We start from the raw sequence: 23,574 nt of genomic DNA, 5'->3' as shown, positions 1-23,574 counted from the left end.
CTTTGGTGTGGGGGTTGGGGTAGGGGCAGTAGTACTCACTCATTGCCCAGGAGTGATGGGGTCGTCTAAGGTCTTCTGCCTCTGGCACGATTTGGAGATCTTCGGAATCTTCTTCTGGGACATCTGGGGCTTCGTCGAAGATGTCCATCGGTTCCGGTGCTGATCTCTGTGCCATGACGTGTCGAGCTCGACGATCTCGAATGGTCTTCTTTGATCGAAAGGAGGCGCAGGCTGGGCAGCTGGACTCGTCATGATCTGACGAGAGGCTCAGGTTACAGACCTAGTGATGGTCACTGTGTGGAAATGTTGCCCCACACTGGGGGCATTTTTTGTATGGCGTCCTTTCCATGAGCCGTAGGCCTTACGGCGTTGATAGGCCCAAAATTTTGCATGTCGAAAAGTTTGAAACTAAAGTTTCGAACCAGTGCACAAAAATTGCATCCGAACCCAATGGCGGAAAAAAACAATCTGAGGATGGAGTCGATGCCCATGCGCACTATCGTCTAAGGGAGGAGTCACCTATCTCGTGACTACAAAAACTTCTTCAAAGACAACAACAAGATGCAAGCATCCGAGCCCAACACCAGATGGCGATCTAATGCTAAGTGTGAGATCTGCAGCTCATATGCCTCGAACATATTTCTTTCTTTATGGTTTCTCTACACAACTCTAAAGGGAAAAGCTTTCTCGAGTGAGGACCGAACTGTTCGGCTTTCTATTTTTGGAACCGTACGGTTTGGCCAGAAATCTGGGGTTCAAATTTGACAATTTTGACGTCCCCTCTCCACACCCCTACCGCAGCAATAAAATTACTACATGGGTGCCCGAGACAAGGGGGATTGCAGCAAAGCTGCTGTGAGTGGGAGAAGGGCCTGAGAGCCAAATGCTACTGCTCACCTCTCTTCTGTGACCAAAATACTTTAATGATTGACCTGTTTAAACTGTTTACGGCCAGGGGTCATCTTTAGTCAAGCAATGTTTGTATATGATACCTTTTTGACGTTCAGACTCGGTTGTTCTGTCCCGTGTCTGTAGCCTTCACTAGAACAAAAGGTGTTCATTCCCTCTGTACCCGTTTCTGTTCATTGAAGCAAATCCACAAATAACAAGTACATTTAATTTAGGTGGGAAATTAGTTTCCCAAAATTACCTTTTTTTTTAACACACAAAGACAGACCTGGATCTTGGCTACTATTTGTTTTTTTGTCATCAAAAAGCCAAGTCAATCCACATAGTTTCACGCCACACAATTAAACTCCACACATTTCTGATCCACACCAGATTATTTGACACCAAACCACATATTTCAAATCTACAACACAATTGTACAACGCACCACATATATTCAATCCACACCACAGAATTTCACATCATGTCACAAAATTCAACAGCACACCACATAATTAAACTCCACTACATACCACACCACATCACAAAATACCATTCCACAAAATTATACTCCATAACACAATCCTACTACACATAATTCCAGTAAACTCGATAGGTTTCGTACCCACCCCCAAAGTTGATAAGTTCAGGGACATTTGTGAGGTCCAAAAACTATTCCGTAAGATAAGACTATGATCATACTTCCTGGACAAACCATGTATCCAAGAGGATGACTCAGGATTAAGCAACCATCCACTTTCACACCTCATAATGCCATGATCCCAGTCGAGATTCTTTCTTTTGAGAAGGCGGTATTGAAGGATCTAGCCCTGTTATCTTCCCCTACCCTTTTCATAATTTTTCCAAGGCCGAGACACAAACTGCGAATGCTCTCGCAGGAGACTAATCTATAATCATCAAACAAGCTGACAAGGGTGGGGCGACCGTGATCCAATCCATAGATGATTACGATGAGGAGTGTAAACGACAACTCAACAACGACAAATACTACACTCCCATCACTATTGATCCTACCCCCCGCCTCACTAATACCATCTCTACACTAGTATATGAGGCACTAACCAACGGGTGGATAAATAAAAAAGAAGCAGCCTTCCTAAATGCTACAGAACCTAGGATTCCCTACTTTTATACCTTACCTAAGATACACAAAGGTGTAACTCCGGTCCCTGGGTGCCCCATAGTTTCGGGGATTGGCTCAATACTCGAGCCCCTTTCTAAATTTGTCAATCACTTCCTGCAACCATTGGTGAGAAACATACCATCTTTCATTAGAGACACTACAGATGTCCTCAGAATAATTGATTCAATAGAGGACTCTAACCGCATTGATTTACTCATCACCCTGGACGTGGAGGCCCTCTACACTAATATTCCCCAGGGTGATACTCTGACAGTACTAGAAGCGGCCTTGAATTCCTTGGATTGGACTTCTCCCACTCCAGTCACATTTATAATGGACTGTGCATCCTTAGCGCTAACTGAAAATTTCTTTGAATACAAAGGGCAGCTATACCATCAATGCCAGGGTACTTCGATGGGGAGTACCTTTGCTCCCAGTCTGGCCTGTTTGTACATGGCAACTTTTGAAAAAGAAATCATCAACACTGACCATAACCCGTTTCGCCAACATCTAATACTTTGGAAACGGTTTATTGACGACATCTTAATCTTCTGGCATGGCCCGATTGATACCTGTAACACCTTTGTACAGTGGATCAATCAGCAAAACCAATTTTTGAAATTCTCACACACTATCTCAGACACCACAGTTGCATTCCTTGACTTGAACATTAGGCTATCGGAGGGACAGCTCTCGACATGCTTATACAAAAAACCTACAGATCGTAACAGCCTCCTCTTATATCAAAGCCATCACCCCAAAGCGCTGAAAGACAATATTCCCGTGGGGCAATTCCTACGCATCAGACGCAATTGTACATCTACTAATGATTACAAAGTAGAAGCTGCCTCCCTAGCCACAAACCTCAAGACTAGAGGTTACCCTTCCAAAGTGATTAAGGACTCAATGAAGAGAGCTTTAAACAATCCTAGAGAGTCCTTATTAGAAGTACACCACAAACCACCTGAGGATATTATCACATGTGTCACCTCCTTTACACCTAATTCTGCCCCCACAAAGAAGATCATTCTAAAACACTGGGGTATTCTCAATACAGGCGACCTACAGATACCAAAACCTAGGTTTGCTTATACTAGGACCTGCAGCCTGAGAGATATTCTGATTCACACAAGACCTGAAAAACATATCAACCCATCACAAACTACTCTTTGGGGTCTACCGCCTGTTAAGGGACATTTTCCCTGCGGCATGTGTGCTGTCTGCAAATTTACTACATCAACTAAGGAAGTCATTTTGCGACCTAATTTTAAATGGAGTATCCAAAAGCATACAAACTAACACCAAACAGTGTATTTACTTGATCACCTGCCCATGTGATCTACAATACATAGGCTTGACCATGCGACCAGTCAAAATCCGCATAATTGAACACAGGAGCAACATACGTTGCCAACGCACCACCACTAGACTATACAGACATTTCATAGAGGCTCAACACTCCCCCGATTCACTACACTGGGTTATATTGGAATCCCATGTACAGATTCCCAAATCTTCTCTGTTCAGGATTGAAAAGAGATGGGTACATAGACTATCATGTCACACTGAAGGTCTCAATGATGACATCCCGTGGAGTGTTCTACCCTAACTTGGAGCCTGATTCCGATCCCTACCCCTTCAGGCAGTGACATTTGTACTCTTACACCTGTCTTATCCGAGTTACTCTTTTTGAAGATTGGTCCTAGTGGTACATGATTGGTTACAAATACTACCAACTACCCCTTGAGTGGGCTCTTTCCCTTTAACTTAACCTGGACCGTCTCAACCCGTAGCAGGTGTCGATACTTCAGAGAGCACCACTGTAGTGAGGCCTTTGACATACACCAGTGCCATATTCTTCTTTTTGAATATTATTGAAGAGAATTACCCGCCCACATCACCCCACATGTGGTTCTATATTTATGACATTTCGTGATTGATACCGTATTAAAAGTGAGGAATACCTTTACATTGTATCCAGACAACCGCCTCACTTTTTTGCATCACGTGACATAACTGAGCAGCGTTACCACACGCCCCTGCATAACCACACTCATCATACCTAGACAGCCAGCAGGTTACACCACGCAGTCTAGCAACTATAGACGACTTGATGATACGATACATCACGTGTCATAACATGAGACGTCACAGCGCTATGACACTCCCCCCACCTAACGACTGATTCGACTCGCCCAATGAGTATTCCTTTCTGTTATGGCTTCGTAGCAACACCTATGTATCTGTTTACACCACGTAGTCTAGCAACTAGAGACGTCACAACGTCACGATACACCACGTGACATTGCCTAGCAACCGTAGACGTCACGGCGTTCCGTTACACACATCACGTACCGCCGTAATTGACTCTCCCATAGAGTATATCTTTCCGCTTTGGCCTCCAATCCTCACCACCCCGGTTCCTGGCGGTTTGGGTAGGTCTTCCGGCATAGTGTGAATTCACGCTGGTGAGTACATGATTCCTTGATTAGTCGCAGCCCGTTAAGCAGCACTCGTCTGCTGGTGAGTGATGCCTCCCATGCAATTCAACCCCCCCCCCCTCACCGACCTTATCGGTTACCGTGTGCCTTGGCAGACACACCCCTCGCCTGGGCTCCGGATGCGGTAGGCTCTCGCGTTTGAGTGGGCTATATTTCGCAATGGCTGGAGTTTTCTCCCAGTATTCTAATGATACGCTTACGTCTCATCTACCATCATTTGAGGAACTTTCAACCAGTTAGCGTGACCGTAATTCATGTTAATTCATTGTATTTTTGGCACCTCTTCATGTTTTACAGGACCCAATCGGTGTCCTTTTAATAGCCGCCAGAACTGTTGCTAGCATTTCTAGTAACATTACTAGGTGAGTCTGTCCTTGTGTTCTCCATAGATTATTGCCAGCTAATTAGCTGTTTTTACAAAACCCCCCTCCCTAACCACCACAACACCCCAACCCCCCCCTTCCTCCACTTCCACACGGCTCTCTGAGGTACCTCACTATATAGAATTCGATTTGAGCTATTCCTAGCACGGTGATTTTTATAACACTATTGAATTATACATTATGAACAGTAAGAAGAGATTGGTTTATTATTTTGCTTTTGTTTCAACAGGTCACAGACCTAAGGACGTGGTATGTAGATTTCACTCCACCACGTAGTGTAGATAGTGTTTCTGATCCTGAAGAATTGCCCAGATCCTCCTGACATACACGGCATGAAACATGTTGATCTCCTAGAGTAGAGCTATACGTCTAGACACATTACCTCTAGTACTTAGCCGCTCTACACCATTTTAATAGGGTAGTTTACCTTCTGAATAAAGTACCAATTAGGAATAACTGACCCTTTTTACTTCACTCTCTGCTACATCTACACACACTAGGCCCCTCACCTCCATACACCTATCGGCAGGAACAAAAGATCCCTGATAAAGAGCCCCGATTTCGGGAGCCCGTCAAGGATTGCAGCGCCGACTTGACGAGGGGCATTGCTCATATGATGAAGCATGACACCTAGCTTGCTGGGTGCGTGAGAGCTCTAGTTCCACCAAGGGAATTCTCCTGGTCTTCCATTGGTTACCTCCTGGTAACTTGCGGATGGTTGAGTCCCGACATCCACCTCCTTCCTTATCTCTTCCTTATTGTACATGAGGAACTTTGTACTTTTTTTCGCTGATAGTACACTCGATACCACATAATTACTATCCACATAATTCTACTGCGCACCATGCCACATAATTCCACTACACAAATCAACGCCACACAATTCCACAATTACAATTTTAATCCAACCCACATAATTCCAATATACACCACATACATACACTCCATAACACATGGGTAAAAGACATTATTTACCACACCAATAGATCTAACGCGAGCCAATGCAAATGTGAGACCTATTGCATTTCCAATGCTTTTACACAGCATTTGCTACTCCATGATAGTGCCTGCACTTTTGCTGTTTCCCCTCATGCACTTCTCTCAAGCAGCATTCCTCATTTCTCTTTCTATACCTTGCTCTTTTCACGTTGCACTGACCATGCATCTGAGCTCGACCCCCCTCACACCACTGTGCCCTCAATGTTACCTCTTGCCTCTATTCCTTCCACCCTCTCCCATGTTGCTTCTTCGCCTATCCTGCCTGTGCGATACCACTGCCCCCGTTTCATGTTACTTTCATCATTAACTTGGTATTATGTAAATCAGTGAGCTGCTTAGCCACAGTTTGCAACTGGTCGATGGCCCTGCAGGAGAGATGGTTTCAATGAGCTGTTATTTGGTAACAGAGGCAGCGGTAAATAATCCCAGACTGCCTGCAATTGTCCTACTTTTCATTTCTGTGGGCACGGCTGGCAATTTGGTTTCACCTTAAAAGTGGCATCTCCGTGAGGCATTTCAGGCTGTTTGAGATTAATTCCAGCAGCACCATATACCCTTAGGCTGGGCTGGCATCCCACCCAGCCCCCATCCTGCATCTGGTGAGGCTTTTTCATTTAGTTCCTACTAATCCGTAGAAGCTGCACATTTGTTTTCGAAAACATAAACTAGGGTCTTGATGCCAAGACGGATTCTGGATATGTTGGCCTATAGACCAGCTAGCTCACAGTGCCACCGTAAGTCCCCCAATCTTCAGAGGGAGCGAATGGTTTCTGGTAACCACTTAAAATGACAACCCTGACCCCTCAGGTATCGTGGAAACAGTACAGAACCTTTACGCTCAGTCACTCGTGCTCTCTTATTCTCAGAGAAGTATACAGAGAATACACAGTGGGACGTTTTAAATAAGTTTATTGAACCAACGTGAATCTTATATAAAATATGGGTGCTGCAATGATCAATAGACAGAAGCAGATAAACGTAATTACAAGCACCAAAAGTGTAAATAGTAGATCTAGTTCTACCATGGTGCTAGTATGCAGGCATATAAAACAAGGAAGTAATTGAGAGTACGCCTACAATGTGAACCCTACTCCAAGTGTACCTAGATTGTATGTAGGTGTAGAGCCAAGAATACCCCCTGAGGGATGATCCAACCCCATTACCTGATGGGACAGAATGAAGCACCCTGTCTTGGTCACAAACTGGAGACACCTCACAAGATGTCACACCAATGTGATGAGTTCTCAGCCTTGAAGGTCCCTCGGTGTTTGCGAAAGTGCCAACTCTGCTATTCTATTGAGATGCTCATCTTTTACAATACAAAGTAGCCTTGCGATGTGCGTTATCAATTAGCGATGTTATGGATACGTAGATAGCCCTGTGGATCAAGATAGAGATGACATTTGTGCATAGTGTGTAAAGAGTCCCTGTACATGATGTTCAGGGCATTGTGATAATGTTGTGCGAAGGTAGATATGTAAACATGTTTGGTTTCAAGGAAACAAATCCAACATTGTCGTGCCCGCAAACATGCAAAAGGTCACCGCTGAAATGGTATTGTGAGGACAATGTAAGAAGTGCTTTGCTACATAGGCCTAACTTGGGAGTATAACACTTAACTTAGCTATAACTACCCCACTCATTGGTGTCTCCACGTTCGCTTTTCTAGGGTAATTAGGGAAGTCTTGAAACATTGCCTCCTTCCATAGTCTACCTCTCCCCTGAACGCTAGGAGCAGTGAAGACTGATGTCTAAGTGTGAGAGATTCTGACACATCCCAGAGACTATAGTTTCCTCTGGCTGCACTAACTACTGACCTCCATGTGTCTTGGCAAATAACAGTTAAATGCGGTTTACATTACCAACTTATTTCCCTTCCTTTCAATTTGTCTTGCTGACACTTCTTTTGACTTCTAATTTTCCAGATAGGCGCTCGGTGTCCAGTGTCGGTAGTAGCTCATATTCGGCTATTTGTAGTTTTGAGTTGCTAGTTATTTAAATAGCGGACTACATGTGCCAGATTGCAATTTAAATGGGAACAGAGCCGAATGAGTGTTTGGTATCTTCCTGACCTGCTGCTCTCTCAATTCAGTCTATTTTTTCGAAGTGCTGTTCATGCAGTAAACACCTCTGTCCCCGTGGAGTGGTTCGTCCTTTTATTTTTAGTAATCAGATGATTCTAAGAGGCTAAAATAACCTGCCTCTGAATTAAGTGACCCTGACCTCTGACAGCTGCTACTCCGCGTCCACCTGCACATCCCCTTAACATGTGGATGAGATCAGGTCAGGGTTTGGAAGGGGCAACAGAGCAGCTCGGTCCTGGCCCGTTGAAGGGAGCGGTGTTGTGCTTGTTTCAGTCGTGCATCAGTACACATGAATGTTGAATTTACAAGCCAGAATATCTAATTTATCCACATTACTTTGACTCCAAACTATATTTGTGTGCAGTTAGTATTGTTGGTGCTATACCCTTTTGTTAATCTTTTGCAATCATTGCTTTACAACCATACATACAAATTTCAAATTGCAGTGTCTATTTAAAGTGTTATAGCCTGTGCTCTTCTGCATTTAAATTTTTTCAAAAAAGCACGACGGCATAAAAAGAAAGGTAACAAGCATTGGCATAGCCAATAGGTCTCGCCTTTGGGACCTTATAAGTATTTAGTTATGCAGCACAATATCCTTACTGCAACAACATTAACTGTTGCATGGCTAAACACTAATAAGGTCCCAAAGGCGAGACCTATTGGCTATGCCAATGCTTGTTTGGAGAGTCATAGCAGTAGGATTGAGAAGTGGCTTAATAAACTATGTTCAAATGCTCAGCAATTGGGACGTGCATGCGACAATGTGGGTGGCAAAGTTGTTGCCACTGAAGAAAAGTGCCCTTTACTGAACGGGCAGGACTTGCACACACCAACACCCAAGTGATGGTTACAACAGATGAGTCCTTGATGGACATGTCTTTGCAAAGCTAATGAACTGAGACAGTGGACGTAACAGAGCAGTAGGATAAACACTGCGATCCTTTCATGCTTTGCTTATGAGCAAGGTGGTAGTCAAATGAACGAACATCTACTACACGTTAAAACAATTGTTCAGAGGAAGACACAGACGTATTTCCATTTTGCCATCAGAAGAAAAGAACACACTTGCTAGTCCCAAAGTTGAAAACTGAATGGACACATTCAATCGACAGGGATACGCGAATCGGAGCCAGACCAGCACACCAAACCAGAAAAACTTTACGAATGGGCGCCGAAAAATATTTATTTATTCAAGAGAAAGAAAAAAATTATTGAATTTGTAACCAGATTACAAAAGACAGACTACACATACCCTAATCTTGAACGGGACATTTGTGCGTGGCAAATGAAGGGATTAACAAATTTAAATTGGACATCTGTAGCAGCATTTACATTCACAACTTTAAAACAGAAAAACTGTTGTATTAAACACTTTATAAAACAACTTGTTATAAAAATGTTAGTATTCTTAATCATCAACCACTAGGAGGATAAAATGTACACAAGAATTTGAGGATGAACCAAATAAATGTACATGGCAAAATGGCGGGATCATGCATGTCAAACAAAAAGCACTGAAGCTGGCAGCTTTACTCATGAGGTCATACAAGTCTGTCACATGCAACAATTGGAAGTGTATGGATGTGTGGACAGAGGTAAAGCAAGGCCAGATTAAACCAAAGATGAGCTCAAATCTGATACTTCCACTTGAGCACCATGGTGCACCTTTGTCAAAGCCTACAAGACTTTCCTGAGGAAACTAAAGCATATTTAGACACTGACCAGGGACCCCGGGCCTGTGCCAACTTGGGTTCATGAGCACTAATGGAGCGCCTGCATGAAGGTCGCACCAGGGAATTGCCCTGGGAAGTCATTTTCCTTAGAGCGACGATTTGCTCAAACTACCTGCATAACTTTTTGTTTGTTGTTGTTGCAGTTTTATCTAGCGCCAACTCGACTTGAAAGTATCAGAGCGCTTTACATGAGCACTAGTTGCATTACAGACAGACACATTCATATTTTTAAGCACGGGAAGATTAAGTGATTTGCCCAGAATCACAGGCTGTTCGAGCCTCCCCAGATTCTAACCCGGCTCTCCAGCTTCAAAGTTGGCCGCTCTAGCCGTTAAGCCACAAACCAATGTTAAAAAAATAATGCGAAGCATTATTGGTACTTGAGGCCCAGAGTCATAACCAACACTAGCTCAATCATTTCTGTGAGACGGTAGCGGTATGTTACACATTTAGAGGAGCTCTTTTCCAGTGCGCCAACTGACTTCCCTCTGTTCGGTTTAGGAGCGAGTTCTCATAGTGTCTGTTTCAATAGGATACCTTAACACCACCGTTCTACACTAAATGCTCATGTAGAAGCCGGGAAGGCACCAAAATGAATAGCTCTTAAGTCGGAGCGGCCATTAGGACAGCCAGCCTAGATTTTAGGTCCCGATTTATGGCCTACTAATTGTAACTGCTCATGACCAGCTTTTAGCGGGAAGAAAAGTGCCCGCTCGCCCTGGTCACGGCCATGAGGTAAGCGTGCCCCATGACTGCGAGAAGCATCGTTCATGGATGCCAACCACGTTATTCAATACACCAGGATGAAATTCATGTATTTGTTCAAATGTATTGATTACAAGTGAAGAACAAAATCAAAGCAAGGGAATAATAGTGGACCTCTGGTCTCTGCGGAATGATGAGCGGGTTGGTCTCTGCAGATTAGGAAATTCAGGGTGCAGGGAAATGAGCATTTCTGCTGCAATACGGGTAAGGGCCTGAGTGAACAAAGTGAACAATAGAGGGGTGGGACCGCTGGGGGAGACAGAGCAAACAGAAAACAAGCATTGGCCGCGCGGCTCACTTCAAACATCTAAGAGGCCGAAAGGGTAGAAAGGAGGGGTGAGTGCAAGCCGAGGTGACAAGAAGGGCTGGGCGAGAAGGGAGGGGGGAATGCCAGCAACAGAGGAGCTTGATTAAAGATGACGAAAAGGGAGGAGGGAGTGCGAGCAGCAGCTGTGCACGTGCATGCCATCGTGCACTTAAGCTTCAGGCCTGCAAAATCATGTGGGTAGCACTTAGAAAACCCGTATACTAAATGCTCTCCGAGCAGCGCATGCGCGCTGGCTCAGCCAGACCTAAAAAAGCACTAGGATAGCCAATCATCATTTGTTTTATTCATTTCTACTTACAGTCTTGCTGCACAGCACCAGCTGCAATGCTGTGCAACATGGCTAAAAATAAAAAAATTAAAACATTGACAAAGACAATAGTCCTTGCATTGGCAAGACCTATTGGCTATTCCAATGCTTGATTTTAGACACAAAGAATCATCACCATAGCGACAGCATATGCGGGCTAAAAGCGCCTTTTTAAAGACTTCAAAAAAAAAAAAAGATCATGGCCATAGCGACAGCCCATCCGCGTGCTGCCTGCAGGGTTGACCTACAAAATGGAATTTGGATTACTGCAACAAATGAGGTAAGATTTTAGATGTTTGAAACAAGTAAGATTGTGAACTGGTACCTGAAGTTTATTTGCCAGCATAGGACTTTTTTCAATTTTATATCTAAACAAATGATTTTAATATTTAGCACTAGGCCATGAGAATACAAGGTTATTTCAGGTTCAACTGTGACTGATGTAAACATCCTATACGTAATGGGCAACATACGGTTAGTGGACAAAGTTCGAAACAAATTAATAATAAAGTGCATTGCATAATAACACAGCATTACCATTTTCAAATACAGTAAATGGCAGATGTGGACATCACCTGCTAGGGCATGTTTCGGGCTCTTACTCTCCCTGGCATGATTTTGCAGGTACCATTACATTTCAAACCTGCCATAGGTTCTTCTGCTTGCCGGATACATGTTGTCAGATCTTGGCTCAACCTGCACATGCCAGCTTGAAAGAAACAAATACAACAGATGTTCACCTTCAGAACGGAAGGGTCCATTCCTGGAAACACAGGAAGCCGTTGCTGCTGCCCAACAGATTTTGGTGTTTTCTCTTCCTCCTCTTCCGACTCCTCTTCTTTTTTGGATTTCTCATCTAGACAACACAAAAAAAAATCAACAGACCATTTCTCAAACTGTAATGCAAGGGTGGAAGTCGAGTCTCTTGTTCTTGCCATTTCATATAGTCTGTGAGTTCGACATCATATAAAGCACACCCCACGTCACCTTCTAGTCATCATTTGAGAAAAATAATCTTGAGAAGTATAGGAGCAGCTTTTTAGGCCACTGAATGGGAGAGGAAGTGTAGAGCAGTTTTCTTCAAAGAGGGGCAGAGGCATGCAAGAGTTTCAACAAACAAGCGCACACAAGCAAGGGGGGTGGGAAGTAAATGTAGGGTGACCATGAATGAACCACACTATTTGCATGAGACTTTCAGGCAAAAAGGCAGCACTGATGGATTAATATCTGTAAGAAATATAGACAACTAAGTGCATGTTTCAAGGAAGCTAGTCATAATGAGCGAGTGTCAACGCCCGCCCGCCGAGATCGCCCTGCTAGTGTCAGTAGGCTCCCTATAACAGAGAAGCTGTGTTTTGATATTAGGAAACAAAGAGCCCGACATGCCCACAGCAACCGAGTGATGATGAAATATTCCTAACCATAATCAAGTCCTTCGGACGAAGAACGGTATTAAGTTGTAACTGAATCGACATTGGCAGCAGAAGTGGGCAAGGGACGCAAGAAGAGACACTGTTTCTCTAACCTTCGGTTTCCGGAGGCAAGGCGCTCAAATAAGTGAACATCATTGCCAGGACAACACAAAGAAACCAAAAGTCCAAGTGAAACTAAGTGAAATCTCGAAGGCACATGGGGATCACTCAAGTTTGCATCAGCTGCTGCTGTATTGTGATATTTGGTAATTATAACAGATATGAACTTCATATTGGTAAAGTATATCACAATCATGGACTTAGAGCAAATAATGCAAGTTTACAATGCACACTTCAATCATGAAATGACCATGGGAAAAAGATTGAGGTATAAAGAGAGTCTTCTAATTATGTTGCTTTACAGACCATAAAGGGAAGGCTGGGGAAAATGATGCCCACCCGTGGACAAGGGTCGTTTCAAAGAACCCGAAATGGGTTGGGTACTGTGGCGACCTGCCATGTACCAGGATTTATGAATAAGGCACCTACATTAGATCTACCGGAATCGGGCGTAGGCATTTTCCTTTCGCGAGGAGTGTGAAGATATATGAAGAAATATACATATCTACGTGTGGAAGTGGAATAGCAGGAGCCAAACAAGAAAACAAAAGCGCTTCACAATAGAACATTATTGTCACACTAGAATGTGCTAACCAACCCGAATTCGTGCAAATAAACCAATTTAAAAGACTTTTTTTTACAGAAAACATTTGAATCATGCCCAAGACATCCTATAAATCACGAAACAAGTACTTTAAAAGCACTTTGTTACAAACTAAACGAGTCATTACAAAATAGTGATAGTGCGAGCCATTTATGTATTCTGAAATTGTTAAAGCAGCACACCCTGTGGCCTGCAGCAGTTGTTAGGTTGCACTAATAAGGGAAGAGGATGAAAGGTACAAGGGAACAAGCACGAAAACAAGCAGGGTGAAGGTTTAGCACATGGAGCAAGAACAAGACAACATAAAAATACAACACACTTATGATGTCCTGCAAATAGAAGAAAAAAGTGGCAGAGATAGAAAGAGGAAGTACACTCCTAAAAAACAGAAGCAGTACTTGTTCCAGGGACATGGGGAAAATACAAAAACAGAAAGTGAAGCCAAAAAGAAACAAGTACGTATTGGCCAAACAAGAACCAGCAAGTAAGACTAACAGTGAAGCCAATTAATGGCACGCAATGGGCGAGCTCAAAGCACCCTGTACGTAAACAAAATGTCTTGCAAGAGACAGAGCATGCACTGTCTCAGGTGAGGCCTAAAAAGGCCACCAGATGATGTGAAGCATCACTGCTTGAAAGGTAGCAGGCAGGTAAGAGCCCTTCACTTAATACCTTAGCTGATGGGAGGGCTACTAATTTCTAAGAAGATTGTGAGTACATTGCCAGTGAGAAACCTGCATGGGCCAGGCAGTTCTCAACATAGGGAATATATCAGTTTAAATTAGCTTTATACGACAGGTTTAGTTATAAAAGCATACATAAATACAACAAATACAATTACATTTGGCCACAATAAAAACACCAAGTCCATTTGCAAATTGGGTAGGGGCCGTGATGGCACAGTCTGTTAAAATAAAAATGAATAAAACACAGTCAGAAATTTAACAAGCATTGGCATAGCTAATAGGTCTCGCCTTTGGGACCTTATAATTGTTTAGCCATGCAACAGTTGCATAATACTTATAAGGTCTCAAAAGCGAGACCTATTGGCTATGCAAAGCGGCCGTGGGGCAGCGAAAGTGAAAGTGATCGCGATCACGATCAAACATCAAAGCGTCCGTGAAAGTGATCGCGGTTATGCGCGGCGCGCGCGCCCACGCACATGCACTGTAGCTCTAGGCTGGCCTGGTAGCACTTTTTGGAGCCCTCTCAATAAGTCTACCCAGACCAGCACATGCGCTGGGTCAGGCGAGACCTAAAAATGAATGGGGTAGGAATAATCCCTAGCAAAAAGGGGAGAACCAGATGTAAAGGCAAATTGCTAAGGGGCTAGTCTGCTAAGGGGCTAGTCAGCCAAGGATAGGACTGGTTAAAGCACAACTCATTGCATTCACAGTTGCGACCAATATTGAATATTACAGACTTAAGTAAAGTAAGTTCTGTCAAGCAGCTCTTACTCTAGTCACGCACATCCACCCCAAGAACTTCGCAATGGTACGGACATAATTGAGTATGAATCTGATCTTAGGATCCTCAATGTAGTCCAGCTACTCCGGGTCCCTAGGTGTTTACAGAGGAGTGTGATCCATCTTTGGTGGGGTGCGGTATATCCTGGACAGGCAAAACAATACATGGCCAATAGTTTCTTTGGAGATCTTGCAAGTAGGACACATATGGTCGATATTTAGAGTCAATTTACTGGTAAAGGTTGTTAAGGAAAGGGTGCCAACCCTAAAGTGGAAGTAAAGCTTCCTATCCCGGGGGACTGTGATAGCATCCCAATACAACTCTAAAAGACTATTTGATTTAAACTCTAAAAACCTTCCAGTTAGGGAAGATTTGGCAGCTATAGTAATTACCAATTGTCTAACCCAAAACCAATAAAGTTTCTTCAAGGACACCTCTGTGATTGATGCTGCAGATAGAGGATTGTCCCATCATATATGTAGACAGATAGATGTAAGTAATTTTTTAATCTGGCGAAAGCCATGGAGTCAGTTCAGCTTGGGACCAAGGCCTTCTCCAGAACAGTTGCGGCCAAAGTCTGGCCTTGTCTACAACTGAGTTTTTACCCATGAAAAGCATCAGTGAGAGAAGAGTGCTAGTTGGAAGAGAAGTCAGGGTTCTTAAGAAATTATTCTCTGAATTTGCAAGCAAAGTTAAAATCAGAGAAGACCCAGAGTTCAGAGCTATAAAGTGCACAGGCTTAGGCATCATATATATGTAAAGCCAGGGTGATAGGTTTTGAATTAGTGGAGCAGTGCTCTTTTAATATGGCACCTGCTATTTGTTTGTGTTTAAGAGACGAAAGCTCCACTTGGGGTTTCCATACAAGATCTGAGGTAAAGGTAACACCAAAATAAGTGAAAACACCTCCCCTCTCTCTAGCTGGGTGCCCCCCCCAACTCTAGTCTGCCCTTAAACCTTTCGCTGTTATCCTCCCATCCCTGCGCCACGCTCTTTGCTGGCTATCTGGGATAGTTTGTGCTTAGGCTCCCACAACATTTTGTCCACATAACGTATCCAGGCAAAATTTGTGTCCTTTTCTTCCAACATCCTGATGATTCTTAAGGTACCCAGGGCTTGTGGATTTCCCTGGAGGGGACTGAGAAATTAGGCAAAATACAGCTAAATTTGCAGGTTTGTAGGAAAAATGGGAAAAAAGTGCTGCAGAAGAAAGCATCTGGTATTTTCCTTACAAATGGTGTCAACAAATGGTTTGTGGTGCTAAAATCATTATCTTCCGAGCTTTCAGGAACAGGCCGACGTTTGTCAGGAAACCAACATTTTCTACACAGTTTTGGCATTTTACTAGGACGTAGCCTATTTTTCCTATATTTATACTTTCAACTTTTTTCCAGTTAGTGGTAGAAATTGGTGTGAAACCAATAATGCATACCATGAAGCTCTGAAAAGTAGATCACATTCTGAATTCAGCAAGGGGTCATTTCTGTAGATCCTTCAAGGTTTTCCTACAGACACTAACAGTTGAAATAATAAAAGTATTGAAATTGAGTTGAATAATACAGCCATTTGTGCCTACATTTTTCTCTGTAACCTCTTCTAACTATGGCAGATTTTTGAAAGCAATAAACTGTTGCTTCCATGAGACCCTGCTGGTGGCGAGGATATATAGGGCTTGTAGGTACACCAAGAACCCGAGGAACCCAGAGCCAAGCACTGAGCTGCACCTTGCAATGGTTTTTCATTATGTACCGTGTATACATCAATTCATTTGGTAAAATATAAAGAGTGAAAAATAGGCGTCAAGGAAACCTATGCCTTTCCGAAATGGGAACAAGATATGGAGTTTAGAATCACATCTCTGAATTTGTAGGTAGCCATACTAATGTGAATTAGAGGGCATTTTTAAATGTCTTCTTTTTTACACACTGTCTTACATATGGAAGGTAGAAATGCATTGAAAGACAACTGGTAATAACACTTGTTCTACTTATTCTGTGTTGCCCAGGGCCTCCCAATAAAAATGATGCCTCACTTGTGTGGGTTGGCCTAGTGCCCGCTACAGGAAATGGCCCAAAATGCAACATGGACACATCACATTTGTCCACAGAACCTTGACCCTTTTTTGCAATATGCCTGGCTGTGGATTTTAGGCCCTAGCTCACCCAGCACCTAGGGAAATCTAGCGAACCTGAACATTTTTGAAAACGAGACACCCAGGGGAATCCAGAATGGGGTGAGTTATGTGGCTCTCACCAGGTTATGTTACCAAGAATCCTTTGCAAACCTCAAAATGTGTAAAAAAAGAAAAGCACATTTTTTTCTCATTTCTGTGATGGAAAGTTCTGGAATCTGTGGGGAGCCCCAAACATCCACCCACCCAGCATTCCCACCAAGTCTCCCAATAATAATAACAATACTAGATAACTGAAGTTACAGGTAACTCGTTTTCTTATCCAGTATTGGACCTTTCATAGATTTATTGAATCAGAATAGCAAGCAGTTACAAAAGAATAATGTATTCACATTCACACTTTGGGGATAGCGGGATACACACACACAGACACAGACACAGACACACACACACACACACACGTCCATGTGTGTCCACACACACACCCCAAATTTACAAAGGGGCATGTAAAAAGCATAGCAATAACATGTCAACAAAATACCACTGAATTGAAATTAATTGAACACCTCCAAAACAGAAGCTTACCGTTTGGAAAAGGTTGTGTAAGACTGCTTGTCCTACTGCTGCTTCCGCATCTGTAGCCAAATCCAAGCAGTAATGCAGCACAAATGTATGCACACTTCTCCATGTTGCTGCATGGCAAATCTTGTCCAATGGCACTCCTGAAAAGAGCGCCCCTGAAGAGGATACTGCCCTAGTAGAATGAGCCTTAGGGATGAAAGTAAGTGGTCTGCACGCTTTAGAATGGTAGAAATGAATAGCGGCTGCAATCCACCTGGCAATAGTTGCTTTGGTCACTGAAGCACCTGTTCTTTGTAAACCATAGAAGATGAAAAGCTGGTAAGATTTTCTAATGTTCTTGGAATGTAACAAATAAAACTTAAGACATCTCTTTATATCAACTGTATGGAGAGCTTTTTCAGCTGGCGAAACTGGGTTCAAAATAACCAGTTCATTAAGGTGGAAAGTAGACGGTACCTTTGGAATGAATGTTGAGATAGTCCAAAGAAGGATAGAGTCAGTGGAACAGAGATAAGGTTCTTTAATTGCGAATGCCTGAACTTCACTGACTCTCCTGGCTGATGTATGAGCCAATAGTAATGCAACTTTCCAGAAAATAAACTTGCTCAACCTTGTGTAAAGGCTCAAAAGGGACTTTATAAGTTGTGCACGAATTGTATTAAGGCTCCATTTAGGAGGAGGAACTCTAATAGGAGGGAAAACCCCTTTCATGAATTGTTTCACCAGACAAGGAGAAAGACCTTTAGAGGAAAGTTCAACTGGAAATAGCAGCAAGATGTACCTCAATTGAGGTGTACATGAGTCCTGGCTCATCCAGGAAAGAAGATAAAGTAAAAAAAAAATTCTGGAGGAGAATCAAACGGATGTACATTGTTTTGTACATTGTTTTTGAAGACACCATGAACAGAGGCGTTTCTATTTGAGACTATACGTTTTAATAGTAGACACTTCTCTTGCTTTAGATAGAATGTATTTACAGTCCTGTGGCAGATCTAGGTCCATGAATTCATTGAATTCAGCAACCATGCAAGCCGCTGGAGCAACGCGGGACTTGGATGGAGAATCTGGCCTTTTCTCATTGTCAGCAGCATCAATATTATTGGAAGGCGATAATGTTTGCAATTTGAGAGTAGGAGAAGCTCCGTAAACCATTGTTGGCGAGGCCAACGTGGCGCAATGAGAATCAGACGACATGGCTCTCTTCATTTTCATCAGTAGCCTTGGTATTAAAGACTAAGGAAGAACAGCATACGCGAAGATCCCGGACCACCTTATTAGAAACGCATTTCCCCATGACCCTCTTTCTGACTCCCAGCTGGCGAAGAACTGGCATTTCCGATTAATTCCGGAGGCGAAGAGATACAAGTTGGGCTTGACCCACTTTTGGAAAATTAAGTCAAGAATCGTCTGGGTCTGATCTAGTTCCCATTCGTGGCAGGAGTTGGAAGTTCTTCATAGAGTATCTGCCAGACTCTTGTTCACTCCTGGAAGATGCTCTACTTTGCTCGTATTTAGGAGCCTTGAATTCTTGGGAGGAATGCCTGAAAAGCTAAGAAAATGGCCCGCAACTCGAGGAAGTTAATGTGCATTTTTTCAAGTGCTTTGGACCACTTGCCTCTTATTCGAATATTCTGAAAGTGTGCCCCCCAGCAGTCTAGAGGCGTCAGTGGTAAGGTTTAAATCCTGTAACGGGGAATGGAAAGTTAGCACTGTTGAGAGATTCTTGGAGGATTGCCACCAGAGAAGTGCTTTTTTCATAGCTGGAGTTATCTGAACTAGGTCGTCGAATGACCGGGTTACTTGGAGCCATTGATTGTCAAGCTGCTCTTGTAAGGGTCTCATCTTGAGACATGTGTGAGGCCCATTGCTGAAGACATCATGCCAAGCAGAGATTTTATTAGGCATACAGAAGAACACTTTCTTCCAGCTAGTTTTGTTGCTACTGAAATGAGATTTGTTTGCCTTTCTGTAGACAAGAAGGCCCGGTCTTGGACGGTATCCAGAATTGCTATTAGAAGGGTCATCTTTCGGGATGGTTGTGGAACCGATTTTTGATAATGAAGCATGTTAGAAATGGGATTTCTGATTGGCTAGGGCTTGCGACTAAGCCAGGCAGAAACCACCACTAGTCAGGGCAAGGGAGTTACATGATGAAGATAACCCCTGCTCACCCCCTTGGTAGCAGGGCACGAGCAGTCAGGCTTATCCCAGAGACAATTTGTAAAGCATTAGCGCCACACGTGCCACACACACGCGCGCGCCACCCACACACGCGCGCGTGCCACACACACACGCGCTGCACACACACGAAACTCCACACAAGGTTATAGAAAAAAAATAGCCTTTGTATTATCCAAAACACATTAGAATCCTAATCACACAATATACACTGTGCCAACTGGTACCAGATAGAAATTTACAGGGGATTATATACATGACAGGGCCAATCGGGCCACTGTCAGAACCATCACAAAGCACAAGTAGTAAAAATAACACAACCAGTAACTACTGGTAAAATACTGTACTCTGAAAACACATTATGCATTAACATCATAGCATTACATTAGGCATTAACACATTGTGCATAAATCACATTTAGGAGTGCACCTTAGTAACACTCCCCAGGGGCATACATCACCTTTAGCATCAACACATTATGCATTCCTTTAGGGCCTTGCGCCCTACCAGTACACACAGGTACCCAAAATGACCCCAGACCAACTGGCCGTCTGTGGGGCTCAAACGCCCTCTGTCCCGAAAGTCAGGGCTCTCAATGATACGACCGTCCACAGCCCTCTGGCTGCCTTGGCAGCAATAACAATGTGTGTAGCGCACTGATTGCAGGGGAGTGCAAGTCACCCCTTCCTCATTATCACCAAAAATGATGCTCCTTTGTTGCAGCTGCCCGCGCTCTCGCGGTGCAGCTGTGGTAAAATGAGCACTGGCACCAACTGTGCCTGAAGAGTCCCCTTTACTGGGACCCTCCCGGTGCTGCTCACGGCATCACACTGCACCCAAAAATAAATCAGCACTGGCACTACCAGTGCCTCAGGGAGCCCCGTTCACTAGGCTCCTCTCGGTGCCACTCACTTGGCCCCACCACTGCTCTGGGAGCGCCAACACTGCTCCACACGCCGCTCTCGGGACAGATCGTTGCCGGCTCCAGACACAAAGAACAATGCTCAAGTGGAGCTCCACTCTCCGGGGCCTCTGACTCCTCGCCGGACACAGCAGTACTCTGGCAGCGGGGCCCGTGAGGTTCCGGTCTCCTCTCCCTGGTATCCGGTGAGCCCGCGGGGCTCCACCTCCACTGGAAGGCACACGGGGATCCCTCAGCACGGAGCTGAGTCTCCGTCGCACCCAGTCCTCTCCACGGCCGCAGGCGGGGCTCCTCCCCCCACCTTCAAGCTGACTCCGGCCTGACGTCCAGCCGACAACTTCGCCTTCTTGGCCCCTCCTACAACCAGGCAGCTTGCCTGGCTTCCGGGTCGCAGCTCGTGGTGCAGCAGCCCTTTTCAGCAATGTGAGGTGCGGGGTGGGCTCCCGCTCTGTTTCCAAGGACCCACAATGCGGAATAGGCTCCCGCCTAATTTCAGAAGCACCCAAAATGCTGGGTGGGATCCCGCTTTCCTGCGGAAGGCCCACCATGCGGGGTGGGCTCCCGCTTCGTTCCGATGCAATGTGGGGGATCCCCACGGCGGGATTCTCTCGGGATGATGCCCAGTCTAGCGCTGCATGGCTCCAGCACTCTCCCTGCCTTTGGAGCGCAAGAAAAACAGTGAAGCACTCACAAGGCGCTGGAATCCCAAAGTTTCAAGGGCAAAAGGCTGGGCCCAGGCAGGGCAGTTCACAGGGCCCTCCAGCAGGGAGGCAGTCCCTCGTGGCAGTTCTTCCTGGGGCCCAGCAAGCAGCAAGTATCCCCAAGCAGCACACTTTCATAGGATCACAGGCCCAGTATATATACTATAGTTCTCTTTGTCTGCCCTGGCACAGGGCTTGGGGGAACCAGTCTCAACTGGTTAGGATGGGGTGTTGAAGCACTCTGTTTACCAGGCTTCCACCCTCCTTTGTCAGATTGGGCTCAGTCATCAGGCACACCACAGGGGAGCGGAGCCAGCATTCATCCAGGCAGGCACAGACCTATTCAGTGTCAGGGACTACTCCTCCCACTACTCCAAATGCAGATCTGCCCATTCAGCCTAGCGCTGACTCACCCTGCCCTCCCTAGAGCCATACACCTCACCAGACCCTGTCACTCCAGAGCCAAACATACAATACACATCAGGCAGGCAGACACATAGCACACAGAAATGCCAATTTCTAAAAGTGGCATTTCTAAAATAATGATAATAAATCTGTGCACACCATTGCGCAGCATTTATTATTACTATTGCAAACATACCAAACTTAACCACGCTGCTCCTCTCATATCAGGAATGACCACTGAAGCACTTATTAGGGAATCCCCAATGCATTTCTATGAGAGGGCAGCCTCACAGCAGTGAGAAACCAGAATATTTATTTGTCACTACCAGGACATGTCACACACTTAAGGTACATGTCCTACCTTTTACCTTCAACGCACCCTGCCCATAGGGCTAGCTAGGGCTGACTGTCTTGCAGTAACAGGGGTGTCACCGAAGTGGCACACCTGTGCAGGCACAGGCCCTGCAATGGCAGATGCCGGAGACAGGTTTGAAAGGCTACTTTGGTGGGTGGCGCAATCAGGGCAACAAGCCCACCAGTAGCATTTAATTTACTGGCCCCGGGTATATGAGATACCACATTACTGGGGACTGAAAGGTAAACTAAATATGCCAAACAGGTGTAGACCAATCTTACCATGTTTACCACAGAGAGCACACGCACTTTACACTGGGCAGCTGTGCTAAAGTGCCCAGAGTCCTAAAACCATCAACACCATGTCAGAAAAAATACCAAGAGGAAGGCAAAAAGTTCAGAGATGACCCTGCAAAAAGGGCCAAGCCGAACAGAGCGTTAGCACCAGGGAGCAAAACATCCGTAAGCAGATCGAAGTTGACTTTGAGGCCTGCTGATAAGACGGTGCTTTTACTACCCAGTCGTCGAGGTAAGGAAACAGTTGAAGACCCTGAAGTCTGAGATGAGCAGCAACTGGAGCTAGACACTTGGTGAACACTCGTAGGGCTGAGCAAAGAACAAATGGGAGGGCTTTGAATTGAAAAGGAGCACCTGCTACAGTGAAACGGAGAAATTTTCAATGTTTTGAATGTATTGGGAAATGGAAATTGGTCATAAAATCCGCAAGATTGAGAAGCTGAACTATCTCCAGGAGGGTGACCATGCGGAAAAACTTCTTCTGCAGATACTTGTTTAGATTTTTGAGATCCAGAATGGGTTTCCATTCCCCCCGACTTTTTCCTTATTAAAAAGAAGCTGGGATAAAAACCTTATCCCAACCGAGTTGGGATAAGGTCCCGGGGTCGGCAGCCATCTAGAGAAACCTACCAAACCCACACATTTCTAAAAACTAAAGACCCAGGGGAGTTCAGAGAGGTATGGCTTGCGTGGGTCCCCGAACATTTTCCTAACCAGAATCCCCTGCAAACCTCAAATTTTGATGAAAAAAAAACACTTTTTTCTCAAATTTCTGTGTAGGAAAGTTCTGGAATCTACCTGGATCCACAAATGTCCTACCACCCAGCGTTCCCCCAGGTCTCCCGATAAAAATGATACCTCACTCGCGTGGGTGGGTCAAGCATCCGCGACAGGCAAGGGCCCAAAACGTATTGAGGAGACATCAAAATGACCTATCACAAAACAACCTGGTTTTGCAAGGAGGGTCACCTGGGTTTTTGGCCCCAGGCTCGGCGGCCAGTTTGTGAAACTACCAAACCAACACATTTATGAAAACTAGACACCCGGGGGAGTCCAGCGAGGTATGGCTTGCGTGGATCCCCCAACGTTTTCCAACCCAGAATGCCCTGCAAACCTCAAATTTAGGCGAAAAAAGGAAAATGCTACTTACCAGTATGCATCTGTTTTTGGCATGTAGTGCTGCAGATCCACACACTAAGCATAGATCGCCATCTGGTGTTGGGCCCGGATGTTGTGCATTTGTTTTTGTCTTGGAAAAGTCTTTGG

At 44.6% G+C, this 23,574-nt stretch overlaps 1 protein-coding gene across 4 annotated transcripts in view; it reads right to left on the bottom strand.

Moving 5' to 3' along the window:
- Positions 1-23,574, bottom strand: part of KIAA1671 (KIAA1671 ortholog) — an 899,111-nt gene that overhangs the window by 86,799 nt on the left and 788,738 nt on the right. For all 4 annotated transcript variants that reach the window (XM_085633358.1, XM_085633361.1, XM_085633359.1 and 1 more), the window contains one exon: positions 11,876-11,991. In XM_085633358.1, the coding sequence (XP_085489484.1) occupies positions 11,876-11,991 (116 nt within the window). The remainder of the gene's footprint in view (positions 1-11,875; positions 11,992-23,574) is intronic.

This window comes from Triturus cristatus, chromosome 11 (genome assembly GCF_964204655.1).
Source record: "Triturus cristatus chromosome 11, aTriCri1.1, whole genome shotgun sequence".
In the NCBI taxonomy this organism is placed as follows: domain Eukaryota; kingdom Metazoa; phylum Chordata; class Amphibia; order Caudata; family Salamandridae; genus Triturus; species Triturus cristatus.
This window is presented reverse-complemented; position numbering and strand designations above follow the sequence as displayed.